Source organism: Engystomops pustulosus, chromosome 10, assembly GCF_040894005.1.
Source record: "Engystomops pustulosus chromosome 10, aEngPut4.maternal, whole genome shotgun sequence".
NCBI classification, from domain to species: domain Eukaryota; kingdom Metazoa; phylum Chordata; class Amphibia; order Anura; family Leptodactylidae; genus Engystomops; species Engystomops pustulosus.
This window is the reverse complement of record NC_092420.1, coordinates 25,378,464-25,400,193: the sequence shown is the minus strand read 5'-3', so window position 1 is coordinate 25,400,193 and position 21,730 is coordinate 25,378,464. Positions and strand designations below refer to the sequence as shown.

Here is a 21,730-nt window from a genome sequence, read left to right as displayed (position 1 = left end):
TGCTTATGGTAGTAGCGGGGCTGTGAAAAATCCATCTATGCTCCAAGTCCAGCTACAACCCTGGAATAATCTGGTGCACTGCTGTATGAGTTCTCTGCATTGTATTGCTACACAGCCCCTCTCCTCTGCCCTAGAAGCTTCTGCTTGAATACTACAGCAGTTACTCAGGGGGGAGGGGCTGTGTAAAGAGATCTTACATACCAGTGCACCAAATCCAGCTGCAATCCTGGAACATAAATGGATTTTTTGAATTGCTAATAACAACATGCACAACAACCATGTCTGCAGCTACATAAGGCCAAATTTTCTCAAGGGCATTAGAGCAGACTAGCAGTGAATTTTTTGTCCAGAATCCCAAGGAAAAGCTATATAACAACCTATGTATTTCACTGAACTGTAGACTGGATGCGGATTAACTACAGATTCATGGAACAATTCTATCAAGTAATGGCATTGTACTGCGCCCATAGAGGTCTAGGATTCCAATATAGAAGAGATCTTGACACATTCAGTCCTATGCCAGAAGCCTGGTTTTTCCCTCAGTTTCACTCTTGCACAGAGCTGCGCTCATACAAGACAAATCGATGGAAAGCGCCCAAGGCAATCTCTTACTAGACACATGATACCAGCATGTTTGCATGTTAACAGTCTTGGAAAACCTCTTTAAGGCCTGAGAAAAGCCTTATTACACATAAAAATAAAACCTGCATTTAAAGAGCTTTTTTTTTTTTGTTTTCTGACCTTGTGAAAACTGGAGACCCTAGACTTAACCATGTGCTCAAGTGCTTTAAATGCTATACAGGAGACAGCTATAGGAGCTCAATGGAGAGCCACAAGCACTTCAAAATGAGGGACCGCCCACAGGACACTTGTGTGTGAGGAGGAGGAGCAAGTGTGAACACACATAGCAGTGTTTTGACAAATTGGTCACATTAATGAGTAGTATACATTTACACAACATCAGTCTAGAATTTTTTATAAATCCGGCGTATCCCATTTCTAAATCTACACCAGTTACAATGAGGCCACTAATGGTCTCCATATTCACTGGATATGATGCCCTTTTTTAAACTTCATTTCACATGTAATTTCCAACCTCTCTAACAAAAAAAAGGCGCTCAGAGAAGTTCACTGGTGGAATCCGAGAAACAGGTTTTTCTGGAAGGACGTGTCTGGATCCGGAAAAGACAAGAGTGTTTTGTTTGCTAATAATGGCGTGGATAAGCAGCTCCCTGAGTACTGTAAGATTTACTGTCTATAGGACAATACAAATAGCTTTAAAACCAAAATGTACTCAATGAATGAAGCAAATTCAATCAATAAATCAGTAATAATCTGAAGACTGCAAACAACTTAAGACTTTGCAAAAATCCAAAACCTTGTAAGACCAACCAAAAAAACCAAAACCAAGCAAGACCAATCAAAAAGAACAAAATCAGAGCTGTGGAGTCGGTAACCCTAACCTCAGCCTCCTCTCTTTACCCAACTCAGCATGTAAGTGATAAAAAGCCTTACTATCACTGTAAATTTATAACCCTTATGATACAATAATCAAAATAGTTAGCTAGAACATAAAAAAGTATTTATTGGAATACAAGCTTAGAACAAAAATTGTAAAAAGTTGGAATTGTGCAAAAACTAAGTGGAAAAAAAAAGTTTTTAACAAAAATGTACTGAATAATATTTGTTTAGTGAGTCTACGAATTTGAAACAGTATCGCCTCCATCAGATCCTCCTTCACAGATGACCTCGAGTCTGACCACATTATCTTTTGGCTAGAGAACAGACTCTCTACATTGACTTGGGTCGGTGGCAATGCAGTAACCACATGGGCAACATCTCTAACAATTTCCAGATATAGTGGAATTGCTTCATGATCAGGCTTTTCTCTAGGAACAGCTTACCTAGTGTTACACATCATAATGCTGCACAGTCTAGCATTACAAAATAAGATGAAGGCTCAGCTACTAAACCTATAATACTTATGTGCAAGTTTCACTATTTCCGACTCAGTATTTGAGATGTTAGAAAACAGTTTTCCCCTCATATTCTATGTATAGTGTATAAAATCCATCAAGCACATGACCTCAGCAAACATGAACTCAGTGGAAAAGCAAAATAAAACATAAAGCAGTGCACAGAGAGGACATGCACTGCACAATCCTGCCTTAATCCAGCTTTCCCAATCACTCTTGCAGTTGTAAGATAAATGCAGGCATTCCTTCCTGATCTGAAGGGGAGGAGCTTCACTACTGAGCAGGAGCACAAAGTGCATCCACATTCATCTCAACTAGAAGACTACATCCTTAGATCAGGAACAGGCTTTTATAGGACATTTCCCCAAATTCTGATATTAAAAAAAAAAAAAAAACACACTCATGGCTGCATTAAATTAACTGTTACAATTTTGGAATATTTTGCATTCTAAGACAGTCCATTTTATTCCGACTCCATGGGGGACATGTATCTTTAGTTTGCTGTTTTTACTCTTCTTTTTGCAGGTTCTTTTTTATTTTTTGAGACTTTGTAGGTGCATTTTTGCGACTATGCCAACATCTTAAGAAGTCAGGCGGTGGTTGTGTCTGTTGCAGTGTTCCTAAATGTATCTTTCCAAGACAGATGTTTTCAACTGACCCCATGCTTACTTCCACACATGCCCCTTGAAAGTCGCAAAAAAACCTAAAAAAAACCCCTGCAAATCAGAAACAAATTTTTATTTTGAAAGGAGATCGGCAACTAGGTTTTTTTTATTTTTTACCTTCCTCATCCTCCCCAAAACCCCCATAATCACAGTGTTAGGTGAATACCAGAGCTTACATCAGACATTTCCCTAGGATCGATTCATATACAAGACTAATTTGTGATTGCGTCTTCAGGTTGACAGGACACACCCAGAGACGAGGCTTCCGGAATTCTAATTTCCTACAGAAGACTAAATATAGCGCAAAAGAAAATGCTTAGATGTCCTGGTAAACCACAAGTCAAAATAGGAATAAAAAGACATAAAAGGATCATTCATACCAGTATTACGCACAAGAAGGAAATTAGCATCCCAACAAGCAAATATTATTTCTCGAAAATAGTCATGAACCCATCATTTTTGCCAGTGTTTTCCCGTTCAGATACATTTCCAAAAAAAAAAAAAAAAATGCTAGGGGGTCGTCTGAATACCAGCAATCTATAGTGATACCATACACCTCCTGGAACTCATATCTATTCACCCATATGTATTGGGTCTTCTACAACAATTCTGACATTGGCATCTAAGAGTGAGGGTGTTATCCAATGTAATAATGTGATGTTAGCGGAAATATTTCATATATCTTTTCACTCGTTTTACTTAAAAGGGTTTTCCTTATCATTGCCAAGGTATCTGGACCCCCTGTGAGTCACTGAAAGATGACCTTGGCTTTAAAGCGATTCTGACTTTTGGCATAACCTCATCCCGAATGTGGCATCGTTCGGTACCTCCTCACACACTGGTAAGGTTCAGAGACGCCCCCCATAGCAAATCAGCAGTGGAGCCCAGCAGCATAGGGCTAGACCGGTAGGGAATTAAGAAGAGGTAAGTAACCTGAAGGACACTATGTATAGCCTTTTTAGATGTCTTGAATTTCGGCAACACTTTTGGAGTCCATACTCTTTACAGAGAGCGACAATGAGACAGTGAGATGTCCATACACTTTAGAAATAAGTTGATTAAAACGGACAAATTCACAGCAAATGATTGTGAAACTCAATAACTAAAAACCTCTAAAGCCAACTGACGACACACCATCGTCGCCTCTTAGCCGTCGTCTACTATTAAATCCCCAATGGCTACAATAATGAAGGGATGACTCTGCAATCTCTCAACCAGTCTACACAGCAAAGCCGAAACATGAGTTGCAGCAAACAGGAAAGGCCTGGTGATTGTGTTCCAGCAACAAGTAAGAAAACTGGAATAACTCACCTCTGTTTATTATAAATAGTTACAAAAAAAAGAGAAACACTAAAAAAAACCATGATAATAAAAACCTGCTTTAAACAATAAGTTGATTTCTGATTATACAGTTGTATACGTTAAGCCTAAAAATGTGATCGGGTAAAAACAACCAGAGTATAATCTTGGATTATTATAACAAAACTCCTCGAAACAGGAAGCTCCGATTATCCGAGAACCAAATCACTGAAAGAAACCCATCCACCCGCAGAAGGAGAAATCGAAGCCACAACCCTCCGGTCTTATTTTTGAGTAAATGAAAATTATTCATCTCTGGTGAAACAAATATTATATTCTCCTTTAGCTCCACTTTTAAGATTACACTTCTCTATTCTTTTAGCAAATAATCAGCAAAAAAAAAAAAAGAGAAAGAACTGTTTGATTTTTCTCACCACTTCTGAGATGCTTTGTCAGCTTAATCCGCCGAAAGCCCAAGGACAAGGTATTATACACTGGAAAATGGTTTAATCCCAAACAATCAATGAAATTCATTTCAATGGTAACAAGTGTGGCCGAAAACACATAATAATCAAAGTTAGTTACAAAAAGGATCCGAAAACACAGCGCTAAGACTGCAGGACCGGTTCCAATATTTTAAAAGAGACTTTGGAATTGCATTTTTCACCCCTCCACCAAAAAAAAGTGGTGGAGGTGAAGTGGTTGACCAATCTCAGGTTGTACATAGTACACATTACTTTCCACCTGCTATCCTGACATTACTGCCCCGGCCCCAGGAATAATGTTTAGACTTCCAGGAATTCCTCAAAAAATCCCCTTGGGCAAGAGCAGTAGTGAACAATAATGTAGAAACTTTAATAACTTGCTCCGGACCAAGTTCCAATTTTATGGCAGTATTCCAGCTCGACCAGAAGTGGCAGGAGTCCTTGTCCACCCTTTGGCCAATCATTTACCTCACCGGACCATGGGATGTGACTTTCTCTCACCTCACAAGTGATGTCCCATGATACGGTCAAGCCCTCAGTGCCAAAGACCAGACTGCGGGCTGGAGAAGGGTAGGTAGATTTTAATAAGGTGGGGGGAGGATTATAGAGGATCTGCCATGTCAATCTACAAAAACGAGATGACTCTGCAAACACAGAACCAGCCTATATAACAAAGCTAAAATTGTAGCAACCCTTACAATAATAGAATACCATATTTATATCTCAGAAGACCTGTTGTTATCTGGTCAGTGCTACCCCAGGCCTCTAAATAATAAGACTGCCACCAATAAATACACAATCCCTGTAATGACTCTGCAAATTCTGCCCCAACCTACACAGCTAAGCTAAAATATGCACAGCAAGAAAGGTCAGACCAGTAACTGCGCTCCAGTAACTCTGAATAATCAAAAGCCCATCACTCTATTATAATCTACAAGAAGAATATTTTCTATTTCCAGTCTCAGACATTTAGGCTTATCTATTCAGACAGGAATGATGTACAGCCATGAAAGGCTTAGACACCTTATCAGCAGGTTGCCTTTATGGATACCATAAAGCGGCTGAAATTGGCCAATTGGTTGTAGTAAACTTCTCTGCATTAGTTGTGGGTAAAAATGTATAAAATAATCCCTTGGCACCTGTCTCTGGGCTTGTATATAGCGTACCCTGCCCTTACCCACAACCCTAAAGCACACAGTATGTCAGTCATCAATGTTAGAAGTAAGCAATAGATGCACCATCCCCCCCAGTTGCAGTGTATAAGTCATCCAGCTCAGGTTGATTAGTCCTGTCCCAACTTTCCCAAGGTCCTGACATTTATAATTGTTTTTTGAGCAAAACCCCTTGGTTCAGGGATAAAACAAGATATGTTTCTGCATCAGAGTAGCCACAGCATCCTCAAGGTATGTTTGGTTCATAATTCATGAAATCAAATGGTAGATTTCCTTTAAAGTTTCATGACCACAGCCATATATATTATTGCATATGCTTATTTTTAGATACACTTGACATGATGCCCATCTGTAGTTTATTACTTTCTAACTGCCCTATAATGAAACATAACAGAATTGTAAGAAAAAATACATTTTATAATTTTAGATTTAGATTTCCCCCCGGGCACGCAGGTGTCCTCAGCTTCTTCAGGCCTATTACCTGCACACGTCATTACCCAGCAGTGTCTCCACAAAGGGTCCCACATAATGAAGCAATACATAAGCAGTTTGATGTTCCCATTAACTCCATGTTATTCAATGTTCTTTACGTACAAATAGAAAATTTGATTTCTTCTTTCATCACAAAGAAAAACACCGGCGAATCACATCATTTCAAGTTTCCTCATTACGGCTAATGGATTTTTTTTCCTTCCAGAAGAACATCTTCATTCACTTCAACTGGTAAAAATAAGCCTGAGTGAGGAACCCGGAGAGTGAGGAATAAATTGGGGTTATTGTCTGATATTTAAGGAATATATTCCTGCATTTGTTAAAAATTGATGGCAGAGATGTGGCTCTGGGAGCAGTGATAAAATGCTTTAATTTTAATTTTGTTCTGTAAAATTAGGGAATGAGGACATAACTATGGCCATAGCCGCTGCTTCAATTCCCACTATTGGTTTCCTGGGCGAGGGACATTGGCAAATTATTTTTTATAATTTTAGATTTAGATTTCCTCCCGGGCACGCAGGTGTCCTCAGCTTCTTCAGGCCTATTACCTGCACACGATAGGGTTACATACAAGATAGGCTTGTTCTTAAGTTGAATTTGTAGGTAAGTCAAAACTATATATATTTTATCATTGTAAATCCAGACAAAAATGACTTTTTTGTGCCAGTGACAATTATAGTTTCAAAATTTTTTGCTGTAATTGGACCAAGGATTATCAATAAAGCTTCATTACAGACAGATTATTGCAGTCTTGGACTATAGTAAACCATCCAGAGAGCTTCACCAGACATCACAGTGGATAGAGGTGTCGGGTGTCCTTAAGTAGGGGACCGCCTGTATATATATATATTTATACCATGGTAATGCAGATACAATGTATACTATGTTAGAGCACATACACTGTATACTATGATAACACAGATCAGCCTCCTCCTCCAGCACTCGCTTTGCTGCTGGTACAGGAAGAGAGAGGGAAGTGAGACGGGTCCAGATAAGAAGAGCCACAGCCTGGATGCATGCACGTTGGGTGACAGGTCCAGCAAGAAAAGAGTAGGAAGGCAGAACACAAATAGAGAAGGATTCTCCAACAGAGGACAGCAGCAGCAGGCAGAACAGAAGGAATACTCTATCCTCAGTTCTCAAGGGTACTGTTACTATATGAAGGGCTCAGAGGTAGTACAAGCCCCGAGTAGGAAACAACTTTGTAAGGGCATTACATTTGGTAGGGGAGCCAATGGCTCGCACGCCCCATGTTAAAGGTGCACCAAAATAAAAAAAGTGGTGCGCTCTGTCGGAGCAGTTCAGTCGCCCTCTGCACACTACACAGGCAAACTGCATATAGCACAGTTTGGACTGTTTTTAGTAAATGCGGGCCAATGAGTCTATGGTTTATAGCACACGTTCCAGCATTATATCCTTGTTAGCATATATTTTCACTAGCAGATACACATTTAATTCTCTTTGGCTCCATGGTCAATACTGACCATAGCATCTAAATGGTTATACAGGCAGTCCCGGGTTACATACAAGATAGGTTCTGTAGGTTTGTTCTTAAGATGAGTTTGTATGCAAGTCGGAACTGTATATTTTATAATTGTAACCCCAGCCAGAATTTTTTTTTGACTGTTGGATTGTCATAAAGCTTAATTAACAATAAAGCTTAATTGCAGTCACCTTTAATTACTGTTACAGTTGATCACTGAAGTCTGGGGCTAAAGAATAGTAAATTATCAATATCCAGAGGTCCGTTTGTAACTAGGGGTCGTCTGTTCTTAAGTAGGGGACCGCCTGTATAGGACAGAGGGGTTGCATTCAAAAAATTATGATAGTTGTGCCCCTACTTTAGTGGAGAATATAGAAAGGAAGTACCAAATAAAGAAGGGTCAGTGTACACTACGTGGGTGAGCAATCATTACATTGCCTTGCAAAGGAAACCATTATACCAACAAGTATAAAATGTCACTGCCCCTGATGTGCTGTCGTGGTCATGTGCCACCAGGTCGTAACAGAGATCGGGAGCCTAGCTGGGGCTGCTGTAGTGGATCTTTGAGGGGAAAACAATGTAATTATTTAGACAACCCCTTTCAAAAAAATAAAAACAACAAAAAACAAAATAAAATACCCTGCCCCCCCCCCCAATACTTTGTTCATTAGCTTAAGCAATAACACAGAATGTCAACATCTCCTCGTTGCCGCCAGTCACCCAGCCTCAGCAGTCATGTGTCAGCACCACTGAGGTCACCACTCAGGGTCATGTGTGGCTACAGAGGTCACATCTTGAGACTACAAGACGTAAACAAAGACGTGATGAGGAGCAGAGAAGAGATGGCAGAAGGCAGGGCATTGTAAGGAGTTTTGTTATTTCTTTGGGTTATTTTACACAATTACCAACTAATTTGTTATAAGCTTAGGCTGCGACTTACAAGAGGAAGTACAGCTCTGGAGCACAGACCGCAGCTACTACACAAACTACTAGAGGGTATAAAACATGGAGGCTTTATCAGTGTATGCAGCACTACTGTGCAATGTATCACTTCCAGATGCTACCGAGGATTATATATAAAAATTATGTCACCCGCTAAGCGGCGATACACAGATGGCGGCAGTATTTTATACACAGGCATTCCACACGTGTTTTAGCCTTTTTCTGCTCTGCGGTTTTCCATTGTGGTCCCGGGGCTCATCCAAACAACCGGCACACAGACCCGATCCATAATACTACAATCCTGTGTGATCCAGAGGTTTCTATCGCTAAGGCAGATGGTATATGGAGCATGTGGGGTCATATAGCTAAAGAGTGGGACAAAATACACATTTAGAAGCCCCTTATAATGGGTTTTAATATTTGATCGGGGGAAGACCAACACCAAATTACAGCGTTGCATCCATTTCAATTGTTATCTCCAATAGGGGTTGACTATCTGGTCATTGAGGTGCTGGAACTCCCACAAACACAAAAACAGCCCCCCATGATGACTAGAATGGGGGTCTTGTTCTCAACAATTAAATACATCAGTGCATTGAGCATGCATTGTATTCAATACTATGGGAGTATAAGCATCTCCAGCACTCCGAGAGGCTGAAATTGCTGAATACAGCGCTCAGGTATCTCCAGCATTCCCACTGTCTGTAAGAGTGGTAGAGATAATCGAGCGCTGTAATTTGCAATTTTCGGCACTTCCATAGCAATGAATGGAGAAGCTGGACGCACTCTCAACCTGCCACTTTATTCAGTTTGCAACAACTGTACCCCATTCTCATGACTGGGTGGGATTTATTCTTGTGAGAGTTCCAGCAGTTGGGTCTCTCAATGACCAGATTGTTAACCACTATAGATGCAGATAACAACTGAAGTTGGTGCTGGTCACCAATAAAATATAACATTACAGGCGGTCCCCTACTTAAGGACACGCGACTTACAGACAACCCATAGTTACAGACAGACCCCTCTGACCTCTAGTGAAGTCTCTGGATGCTCTACTTTAGTCCCAGACTGCAATAATCAGCTGTAAGGTGTCTGTAATGAAGCTTTATTGATAATCCTTGGTCCCATTACTGCAAAAAATGTTTAAACTCCAATTGTCACTGTGGCCAAATTTTTTTTTGTCTGGATCTACAATTATAAAATATACAGTTTCGACTTACATACAAATTCAACTTCAGAACAAACCTCCGGACCTTATCTTGTACGTAACCCGGGGACTGCCTGTATAATAAATAGTAGTTACAGTATCTCGGTAGGATCCATAGCGCCCCCCGCTGCAGGGTATTGCCCCTTTTAGTTGGCAGATTTCATCATTATTCTATACCAATTATGCAGCAATAAAGTCTATAACTGTGCTTAACTAAAACCAAAATGGTTGGCATCTCTCCGACGCCTGGCACCAAGCGTCTGCCAGAGTATATTGACATAGTGTGCAGCGCTCGGGAAAATACCTACAAGTTGCAGCACCCGAGAAAGTGATTACACTACTTCTTCTATTTACTATGCGAGGATGTTCACTACTATTCATAGCCACCAATCAAGGTGGAGTTTATTCCTATTTACCAGAAGATAGAATTCCTACTACTAGAGTACAGATACAGAGGTGTAATATAGGTACAATTAAAAGGTACATTTAAAGTGAATATATTATTCTTCCATATTCAAGCATCTTATGGGCAGCACGGTGGCTTAGTGGTTAGCACTACAGCCTTGCAGCGCTGGGGACCTGGGTTCAAGTCCCAGGGTCAACATCTACAAAGAGTTTGTATGTTCTCCCCGTGTTTGCGTGGGTTTCCTCCGGGTCCTCCAGTTTCCTCCCAAACAGACTGATAGGTTGATTAGATTGTGAGCTTCATTGGGGACAGGGACCGAATTGGCAAACTGTGCAGTGCTGCGTAATCTGTAGGCACTATATAAATAATTATTATCTTAGGTTACTATTCATGGTAGCGGTCATATCAGTGACAGCCTTCTATGTATCAGTGAGCAACTCATTCTTGATTTCTCAGCATATAAAGCGCAGAGAACAAAAAAAATACAAGTTTTACTAAGACTTTTACTCCAATAAAATTATATATTAATCGGAACTTTTACTCCTTTATCTTTATCATGCTCTATGCAGATACAACAATATCTACAACCAATCTTAGCACCTCCTGCTCCATAACCTGCTGACTGCAGGTGTACAACCTTCTCAGCTCCTGCTCTATTACATGCTGCTTACAGATATGACACTATGTACAATCTGCTCAGCTTTTTGTTTTGCTCTATGACATGCTACTTGCAGAGAGGACTCTGTGTAAAACTGCTCAGCTCCTCCAAATTTATAACATGCTGCCTGCAGATAGGACACTATGTGCATGCCACTAGGCATTTTCTTCTTAAGTGTGTGGTCGCACGTTGCGTTTTTATTGCGTTTTGAATTGCATTACAACAGCTGAGGAGAGGTGATTTGCCTAATTACTTTACTGTTAACAAAATGCAATGTGACTGCGATGTTAGCGTGTTTGTTAACAATGTGTTAACACTGCATTAACATCGCGTTTACACTGTCTTTTGTAAACGCAAATGTTAACAGTAATGTAATTAGGCAAATAACCTCTCCTCAGCTGTTGTAATGCGTTTCAAAACGCAATGAAAACAAAGGAGTGGACACACTGTACAATCTGCTCAGCTCCTCCTGCTCTATAACATGCTGCCTGCAGATAGGGCACTATGTACAATCGTCTCAGCTCCTCCTGCTCTATAACATGCTGTCTGCAGATAGAACACACTGTACAATCTGCTCAGCTCCTCCTGCTCTATAACATGCAGCCTGCAGAAAGGACTATTATCTGTTCATCTGCTACAACCCCAATTAAATAAGCTTTCACAGATATCTTCTTTTGCTCTATTTCACACCAGGATGAGTATAGAAATCTATTTAAATGTGATGGAAGGGGGGGGGGTGATGAGAACCCTTTTTCTCAAGACTAAAAGGGGTCCCAGCAGCAAACAGACACTTATCCCCCATTCTATGGATATAAGATAGATGTTGCTCATAGACAACCCCTTTAAACTGTTACTTTTCAGATACTAATCACACGCTGCAAGTTGTAACTTCTCAACACCTAGAAAGCCGCAGGCTGCAGATCTCTGACCCAGGCCATAAATTTCCTACAAACTAGAGACTCCAGTCATAAAGTATGGAATAAGATCACTCACATGCAAACAAAAACTAATGAAATGAGCACTATGCTAAAATAAAAGTAGATCATTTGCGGGGAATAAACTTCCCAGAGAGAGGAGGCAGGAGCCAATAAAGTGACAACAATCCAGACATAAGGCTCGGGGGAAATTGACAGATTAAATAGGCGCGCTGCTTAGTTCACGCTGGGAAATTCTATGTTAGATAGCGAATTACTGGCATCAGATTTTACACATTATATCATGAAAGCCTTTTTACCAAGCGCAAATCTGCACGTGCACTTACTCTTTTTTTTGTAATTTTCCATCTGGGTGGAAAAAAAAAACAAAAAAAATAAAAACAGATGAGATGGTCGCATAGACAACGCAATAAAATATGACATGGTGTTGTCTGTTCTCCACAATCCTCCAGGGTCTGGATAGTAAAGTTATTTTCCTCTCTATTAGAGCTCATTTCTCCACACTAAGATCACTTGGCAAACGATGGCGAAGGTTGCCATAGAAATTCCTTCTCTCTGCTCCCGTCTCAAGTATTTAGGCAACACTCCCCCCACCCTTCTCAAACCTCCAACCTAACCCAACCCAAAATCTACTTTCATTAAAGAATAATTGGCAGCACTCTGTAATATAATACTAAGACCTTGTAATAAGTGGAAGTATTAAAAGAACGGGCTTGATACATAGGATAATGTGAAATCTGGAGATGGATTAGACCCCGCGGCACAATCACAATACACCAGGGGTTGTAGTCAGTAACATAGTACAGGACCAAATATTTCAACTTCTACGAGAATTTGAGTATCCCACCCGAGGCCACTTCATGCTGATGCAATTGCCTGGACTGTACCACACACATTCTCCACAGAGGGGGGGGGAGCATAAATTCCTATCACAGCTTCTGATGATTATAAGTTACAGTTACATAATGATGTAGATGATATACAACCTTCTGAATGTAGACATGTGCTTAGATTTTATAAAATTTTGAAACATGGATTATGACACAGTCCTCCCAGCAAGCAAAAATAGAACAGTCTCTAGCTGTCCATGTGAGGCTCTCCTTATGCATCAGAAGGAGACAGAACAGAGGTAGTGAAATATAACTCACATGTATGTGCCAACTGAAAGCAGACAGGTTTGCAATTTTGGTTGTAATATACAAATCTTAGGGCCTTATGCCATTTACAATGTCTATATGTAAATTACTGTTGTAAGGGCAGACTCTGGACAGAATAAGTTATTTCCCCCTCTAGCAGTTTTCTCTAGTTTTTTTGCAAAAGGAATATCCTCAGTTACATAGGTGTGCTACTCCAGAGACTTGGCTCCCTTTGCAGTGGACAAGCTATCACTACGCTGAGACCTGACCTGAGACTGAATGAGCATGTGCGTCCACTAGCGCTCAAATCATTAAGTGGTCATGCACATTTCTATACAAACTAAACACCAGGAGGTGACATACTACGTAAATAAAGGTATGTAAATGGCAACATGGTTCATCTTTATGATCTGTATATTGCATTTAAGCTTGTATTTTCAGTTATGTTTAGCTAGACAGGGTTGGTGGTCCTCCATTACACCATCCCCCTTCCTCGCACTTAATTGGTAATAACGCCAAAAATGCAGATGCAGTACCTTGGGGAACAATGTCACTATGTCATATTTCAGATAACTTAGCAATTCATATTCAAGGATTGGAAGGCAGATATGAGATCGGCTTAGCCGGCTCTTCTTCTAAAGATCAGCGTTCTGCCAAGTGACAAATCAATTTAAGACACTGCTCTAAAGACATGACATATGGCTGCAGCTATTTGTGGTGTGACTATAATGGATGCTGGGGAAAATACATAAGAATCCATAAGGTTTCTATATCTTTGAATTATGTTTAGGCGTTAAAACCCTTCAGTACAATGACACAGCTTATCGGACTAGGATTGTATAGGTCAGAGATGGGCTCCATATAATCATCCAAAGGGATATCCTGCCACCACTTTTGATGTACGGTTACAGTGCAACGTTCCTTTCATTGTTATCATAGATATATTAGTTAACAAAATATTGATGGGGTTTTTCTGGAATCTTGAGCAATTTTAATAGTGATGACTCAAACATCTAGATGGGTTTTGCGTCCTGGAAGCTACTGGGGGAGATTTATCATTGCAACCAATCAGAGCTCAACTTTAATTTTATAAACTGCAGTGGGAAAATGAAAGCAGGGCTCTGATTGGTTGCCATGGGCAACTAGAACAGTTCCGCTCTTAGACACTTCTGAAAAAACCTCCCCAACTGTGTGTATGAGGTTAGAGTCAAAAAGGGGAAAACTCACTACTATAGTCATAATTAAACTGTAAAAACTATTTGTTTTTCATTTTAGGTTTTCCCCAGATCCTCTTAAACAACGCTTAAAAGGAATAATACATAAATAGCGATGAGGTGAATACAGGTGAGCAGTGATCTATGGCATCACAGGATATGCCTGATGAAGAGCAATGTCTGGTCTTCTGTCTATATGAAGTATATAGGAAATGTACTGATTCAGCTGCGGTCAAGCACAATCCAACCCTCCCACAAGACTGAAGGAATCACCATACCTGTCCTACAATGTCATAGGACGGACATAGACTTAGACATTCACTCACTATATTGCTTAGGCTCCATTCCCATGTCCACAAGCTAGCCCTGCACCCTGGTCCCCAGCTCCCTATGGAGAGGGAAGGGTGAGAAGCGCTCACCCCGACACTTCCCCGTCCGGGAGGGTGCTACAGCCCGGGTCACATGCGAGGGGCCTTTTAGGGCAATATACAGCGCCTCAATGACAGACAAAGCTATAGCACACACACAGAATATGTATGGTGCTGTATACAGGCTCCACAGGGGTCCCATGGGCCCCTGCTCCTATAACATTTTCCTACTTAAAGAACAATATAGTCACTGTAAATGGCAAAAATCTGGGTACATGAATTAAATGGGTTAATATTCATAATATAAAATAGTTTAATATATGATTAAAAGGATTGCCTAAAACAGCAATCTACTAACATTTTGCCAATAAATAAATGTTATAGAAAGAACTTAAATATATTTCAAAAGTCCAAGATGTCCCAAATCTTTACATTTTTCCAGTCCTGGGTCCATCCCCAGCTTGAGCTGCATTCAGTCTGGGCATGTGACCATGGGACTGTATTGGAGACTGTATTGGAGACTGTATTGGAGACTGTATTGGAGACTGTATTGGAGACTGTATTGGAGACTGTATTGGAGACTGTACCCTTTATCAATCACAGCGATGGTCACATGCTGTAAATGTCAGGATATAGGACTGAAGATATCCAAAGACAAATCTGAAATATACAAGTACGTTCTATAACAGAAAACACGCTAAAGAAATGTTAAAGAGGGTTTCACATGAATATGGAAACCGCCAAGCGGCCACGGGTGACCCTCATACTCTAATGAGTGGCCTCTATGGACTACAGGATGCCACTTCCGTTTTCAAGGGGACATCACTTCTTCTGTACCATTCTTTGGATGAAGCAGGTCCCATGATCCCACCACCACCTCCCAGAACTAATGAGAAAAGGAAGTAATGCAGCAATGTGGTAACCAAGAGCCGGAGCAGGGCAAGTTCGTGGGGTTTTTCTCATGTTCATGGAGAACTCCTTTAAAGGACATCTACCACCAGGAACAAGGATGGTTAAACGATCCTTTATCCTAGTGGTAGATGTCCTTCAACCAAAGACATATCAAAAGAGGTGATGGGTCCTATCGAACATTGATGGCTTAGAGATTTTCAATTAAGAGCGAATTGCTGGGACCCTGACGATGAATATAAAGGCGCAGACATCTAAGATGGATCATAAGAATATGTCATGGGCACATCATGATTATAATCCCCACTAACACAAACCCTACAACGCCCACGTGGTAAAGCAAGACGCTTCTTCTTCCTCCCTCTCTTATTTTAGCCCCAGAACCTCAATGTCATGAATAAAATATCCAAGTAAATAAAAACCCATCATTGCTCACGGACAGAATCCTTGACATTGAAGTCGGCCTCCTTCTTCCACAGGACACGGCATCTGCTGTTCCCTACACGCTGCTGCACAGGCAATGCACCATATCAGTCTGCTATAATCGAGCAGTGTACGTAATGGGGGCAATCAGCAATGTCATAGGAGGCAATCATGGGAATAAGAGTAGTAGTCATACATGGATGAGTCTATACAAAGCCAGCGCCGCACACCTTACCCTCACATCATCCTGACACATGCCGGCTAATTGTGGGTGTCAATAAGAGCCCAAGCGAAGAACGCAGTGACATCAAAGTCCTTCCCAGGAGCCTTCACTCTTACAAAGGGTTAAATCGTTAGCTTAGAGGTGATGTCAGTTTCTATGGAACTGTATAACGAGCAAACCCCTAAAATAGAGCTATTAGTTGCAATGCAAGTTACTGGTAATGTCATATCAGGCTATAAATACCTAGAGAAGCAATGCGTATGGTCTCTATACTGGTGCCTATAAAATACACCTGGCATGTGGGTCAGTATGGGTCCATAGCGGGCTATAGGTATCCAATCTGTGCTACAAGGCAGTGTCCATCAGGTCTTATACACTATACATCGCTATACTCCAGTGGATAGGATGCCGAGTACATAGGAGCCGTGCACTGTATGAACTCATCCTGCATTTCCATTGACAACATGTACACATACATATAATGAGGCTACTTATTGGGAATTACCGCTCTCAGCAACACTCTATGCCGATAAGTGGTCCATGCAAATGTGCAAGCAGTCATCCAACTAGTGAAGAAAACGCTTGTTTCACGTTCCATTGCATCTTTTATCCTCCTAAAAAGGTGTCTGCAGCACATCGCATCAAGTAGCTAGAGCAATGTGTAGCCCACAAATGCAATCTTTATGGGAAGGAATGATTGATTCACCCCCATAAAATAGCGCGTTAGGAGGAGCACTCCTAGCAACGACCTGAAAGTTGGCTGAAGGGTCTGCTTGTCGTGAATGAGCCCTAAATGTGCGACATTGGTTCCCTGACGCCATGGTGTAGACAATACATAGCACCTCAGACAAGACCTGGCCCCCTTCACATCAAGCATGACTTTTAGAAAGCCTAATGACATAATGTGGGATGAAGGCCAAACGTTGTGTTCTTACATCTTTCAAACTTTTCGGTAATCTGTGGGATTGGACCACACAGGCTATGCTTCCCTTCTAACACGACCAATAAGCATCAGCTGCTCACAACCTATTGTCAGTTATTCCTTGAACCCCTTGAACAAATCCTTGAACCCCTTTTGGCATCTACAAATACAAGAACACCCTAAAAGACCTATTTTGGAGTAGCTCTGACCTAGTCATCATAATTTGGTCTTGGTCAAAATCTCCGACCCTTACGCTTGCCAACTTTTCCTGCATCCAACACATAAACTTCAAGACCTGACGGCTCACGTGTTTCCCTACTGATCACTCCCACTGTGATGGGACACTCAACATAAGGCTGGTTTTAGGGTAATATGGACCACACGCCGGCTTTAATTCTAGGACAAAACACTTTGCCTACTCAAATCAGGCTTTCGGTACATAAATATAGACCCATAGCATATCAGTTGACTATTCTTCTGCAAATCCTGCTCCCTGCACTGGGTCCGGCTTGAGATCTATTGCCCACACATACCCTGTATTTCACAGAAAAATTCACCATGCTAGTTTAAAGTTATGGCAGATTGTGGACCAATGATCGTCATAAAGATTCAGGACTATAGAGCAGAAAATCCAAAATCGAAAGGTAACCAGAATAAAAAAAAAAAACACAGCAGTGTAAACCAGGCCTTGAGCGTACAAGTAATTAACATGTTACAATGACATAAAGTGGTGCGGCGTCACCCATCACCTCCCGCTACCACCCCACCACCCCTAGACTTCCCCAGCTGGCACACCATACGCAGGGCTGACGGAGGAATCACCTCTTCATTGCAGGAGAAATGTGACAAGCAGCTTTACAGAACACTACTGACTGGATGTGATCTATCGCGCCTCCCTTTACTGACACGCTCCATAAATCTCCTGCAAAAAAAACCCCATCTAAACATTGACTCGTCCACATGCATTGGCAGGAGAGCGATGCCTTCTCCCTCCACCACCAGCGGTAAATCTATACGGGCTCTGGCCTGGGCATCCTTGCCCCTGTACATCCTTGTGACACTGGATTTGATCTTGGCCATCCTGCTCCTTATGTTGTGCCCGGGCACGCTGGCACTGCGCTGGGGAAGAGGCAGGAAGTGGTTAATGGAGCACAAGCTCCTTATTGTTTGCCTGTCAATGAAGCAGCCAGAGCGAGACCAGCTGATCCCCATTCACTGCCACTAAAACCATTCACACAGGCAACATTTCCTCCCGATGGTGCAGCCCGGAGCACCGGGGATCTTCCAGGCACCGCCAACTGGAGACGACAAGGGCTTCCGTGTCCCTCTACAACCTATACAGGGAGACGGTGACGGGTGACAAAGGGTTAACCACACACGAGGGGTGCACCTTCTATACAAGTTTATAAATCCGCACAATTATATATCATCTATCGTGATAATCTGTCGTATATAGTGACATATGACAACGTGAGAGGGACGAGCCTTCACGCCGATCACTGTCGGGATATGTTCACGCTACATTGACTCCGATAACGCACCGAAATATTCCGAGATACAAATATTTATATCGCGATATCTGACAGGTCACTTCTGAATAAGAAAAATAAACCAGGAACCTCTCAAAAATACAAGTAATACAAGGTACGGTGTGAACACGAGCCGAGCGGGGGATCGGTGATGGGACGCTCATTTCATAACAATCAATATTATCATCTGATTGTAGAAGAAATATTGTCCCGATGTTCCGACACGACACAAGTGACTCGGGATTTGGATCCGGAATTTATCCGGATTGTGGTTAGGATCCTAGTACTGAGCGGAGGGTGATAACGCGAACGGCGAAACGGAAAGTCACGGGATGATATGGATCAGATGTGACGGGGGTAATCTAGTAACAATAGTCCATGGGAGACAGAGAGGAGCCCTCAATGGCCATGTGAGGGGGACATGTCAGAGCAGCACAATGCAAGAAGAAGAAGAGATGGAGGCGGCGGAGGCAGCAGCTTGTCATTCCCACCAAAAACAAATAATAATAATAATAATGAGCAGGGCGCCAGACTCTCCGGCACACACACGGTTAATGCCTCCCTCAGACATTTCAATAGGGTGCCCATGTCGCGATAGCAGAGCGGCGCTCCCGCGCGCGCACCGGCAGCCTGTCGCGACATGCAGGGCGCTCGTGAAGTAAATCCCGCACACAAAAGGCTCCAGATGACAATGCGGGCGGGAGGCCCCGCACACCCGCAGCACACCCGCTCCCACCTACCTGCCGTGAAACCAGTCCTTGCAGGCGTCGCACTCGATCATAAAGCGGGTCACGTCGTAGGGCAGGCGGCAGATGCAGTACACAGGCACCGTCGCCATGTTAGATCCCCGCTCTCACAACAACACTCCCAGGGAGGGACTGACAGGACACCGGGGAAGGAGGGAGGGAGGGAGGAAGGGGGTGCACGGCGGCGGAGGAGAGGCGGGAGGACGAGCCGCCCCCGGGACTCCGGATCCGGACACAATGCGGGGAAAAATGCGGGAAAGTTTCCGTGGGCTCTCCCCGAGCTCCTCCCGGATCAGAGCGAGGGAGGCGGCGGCTGAGCGGGGCTCGGAGCGGGGACTGGCTTTGTCTGTGTGCCCCCTGGTGACAGCTCCACACAAGCCTCAAGTCTACTACATACACTGCACCACAGCCGTGTATAATACTACACTACACTGTATAACACTATACCACAGCCCTGGATACGAATACACACTATATACTACAGCAATGTATACTACTACACACTATACCACAGCCGTGTGTACTACTACACACTATATACTACAGCCCTGTATACTAATACACACTATACCACAGCCCTGTATACTTCTACACACTATATACTACAGCAATGTATACTACTACACACTATAACACAGCCGTGTGTACTACTACACACTATATACTACAGCCCTGTATACTAATACACACTATACCACAGCCCTGTATACTACTACACACTATATACTACAGCAATGTATACTACTACACACTATAACACAGCCGTGTGTACTACTACACACTATATACTACAGCCATGTATACTAATACACACTATATACTACAGCCATGTATACTAATACACACTATATACTACAGCAATGTATACTACTACACACTATATACTACAGCCATGTATACTACTACACACTATACCACAGCCGTGTGTACTACTACACACTATATACTACAGCCCTGTATACTAATACACACTATACCACAGCCCTGTATACTACTACACACTATATACTACAGCAATGTATACTACTACACACTATAACACAGCCGTGTGTACTACTACACACTATATACTACAGCCCTGTATACTAATACACACTATACCACAGCCCTGTATACTACTACACACTATATACTACAGCAATGTATACTACTACACACTATAACACAGCCGTGTGTACTACTACACACTATATACTACAGCCATGTATACTAATACACACTATATACTACAGCCATGTATACTAATACACACTATATACTACAGCAATGTATACTACTACACACTATATACTACAGCCATGTATACTACTACACACTATACCACAGCCGTGTGTACTACTACACACTATATACTACAGCCATGTATACTAATACACACTGTACGATACTATACTACATGCACTTTATCACAGCCGTGTATACTAATACACACTGTGTAACACTATACTACATATACTGCACCACAGCCCTGTATACTAATACACACTATATACTACAGCAATGTATACTAATACACACTATATACTACAGCAATGTATACTACTACACACTATACCACAGCCGTGTGTACTACTACACACTATACCACAGCCGTGTGTACTACTACACACTATATACTACAGCCATGTATACTAATACACACTGTACGATACTATACTACATGCACTATATCACAGCCGTGTATACTAATACACACTGTGTAACACTATACTACATATACTGCACCACAGCCCTGTATACTAATACACACTATACCACAGCCGTGTGTACTACTACACACTATATACTACAGCAATGTATACTAATACACACTATATACTACAGCCATGTATACTAATACACACTGTACAATACTATACTACATACACTATACCACAGCCATGTATACTAATACACACTGTGTAACACTATACTACATATACTGCACCACAGCCCTGTATACTAATACACACTATACCACAGCCGTGTGTACTACTACACACTATATACTACAGCAATGTATACTAATACACACTATATACTACAGCCATGTATACTAATACACACTGTACAATACTATACTACATACACTATACCACAGCCATGTATACTAATACACACTGTGTAACACTATACTACATACACTGCAACACAGCCGTGTATACTAATACACACTATATACTACAGCAATGTACTATACTACACACTATACCACAGCCGTGTGTACTACTACACACTATATACTACAGCCATGTATACTAATACACACTATAAACCACAGCCATGTACTATACTACACACTATACCACAGCCGTGTATACTAATACACACTATACCACAGCCATGTATACTAATACACACTATATACCACAGCCATGTATAATACTACACACTATATACTACAGCAATGTATACTAATACACACTATACCACAGCCATGTACTTTACTACACACTATATACCACAGCCGTGCATACTAATACACACTATATATATACTAATACACTACACTGTATAACACTATACCACAGCCATGTATAACACTACTAATACACACTGTA

The 21,730-nt window shown here is 41.7% G+C and overlaps 1 protein-coding gene across 7 annotated transcripts in view; it reads right to left on the bottom strand.

Annotated features, from left to right (window-relative positions):
- The window catches only part of PHF2 (PHD finger protein 2), a 166,501-nt gene extending 146,958 nt beyond the window's left edge, over positions 1-19,543 (bottom strand). For 4 of the 7 annotated variants that reach the window (XR_011850240.1, XM_072127434.1, XM_072127436.1 and 1 more), the window contains exon 1: positions 19,185-19,543. Coding sequence is in view for 6 of the 7 variants with exons in the window: in XM_072127434.1 (XP_071983535.1) it covers positions 19,185-19,282 (98 nt within the window). In the remaining variant the exon portion in view is untranslated. The remainder of the gene's footprint in view (positions 1-19,184) is intronic. The other 3 variants (XM_072127437.1, XM_072127438.1, XM_072127439.1) reach the window with 1 other exon arrangement.
- Positions 19,544-21,730: the final 2,187 nt, after the last annotated feature.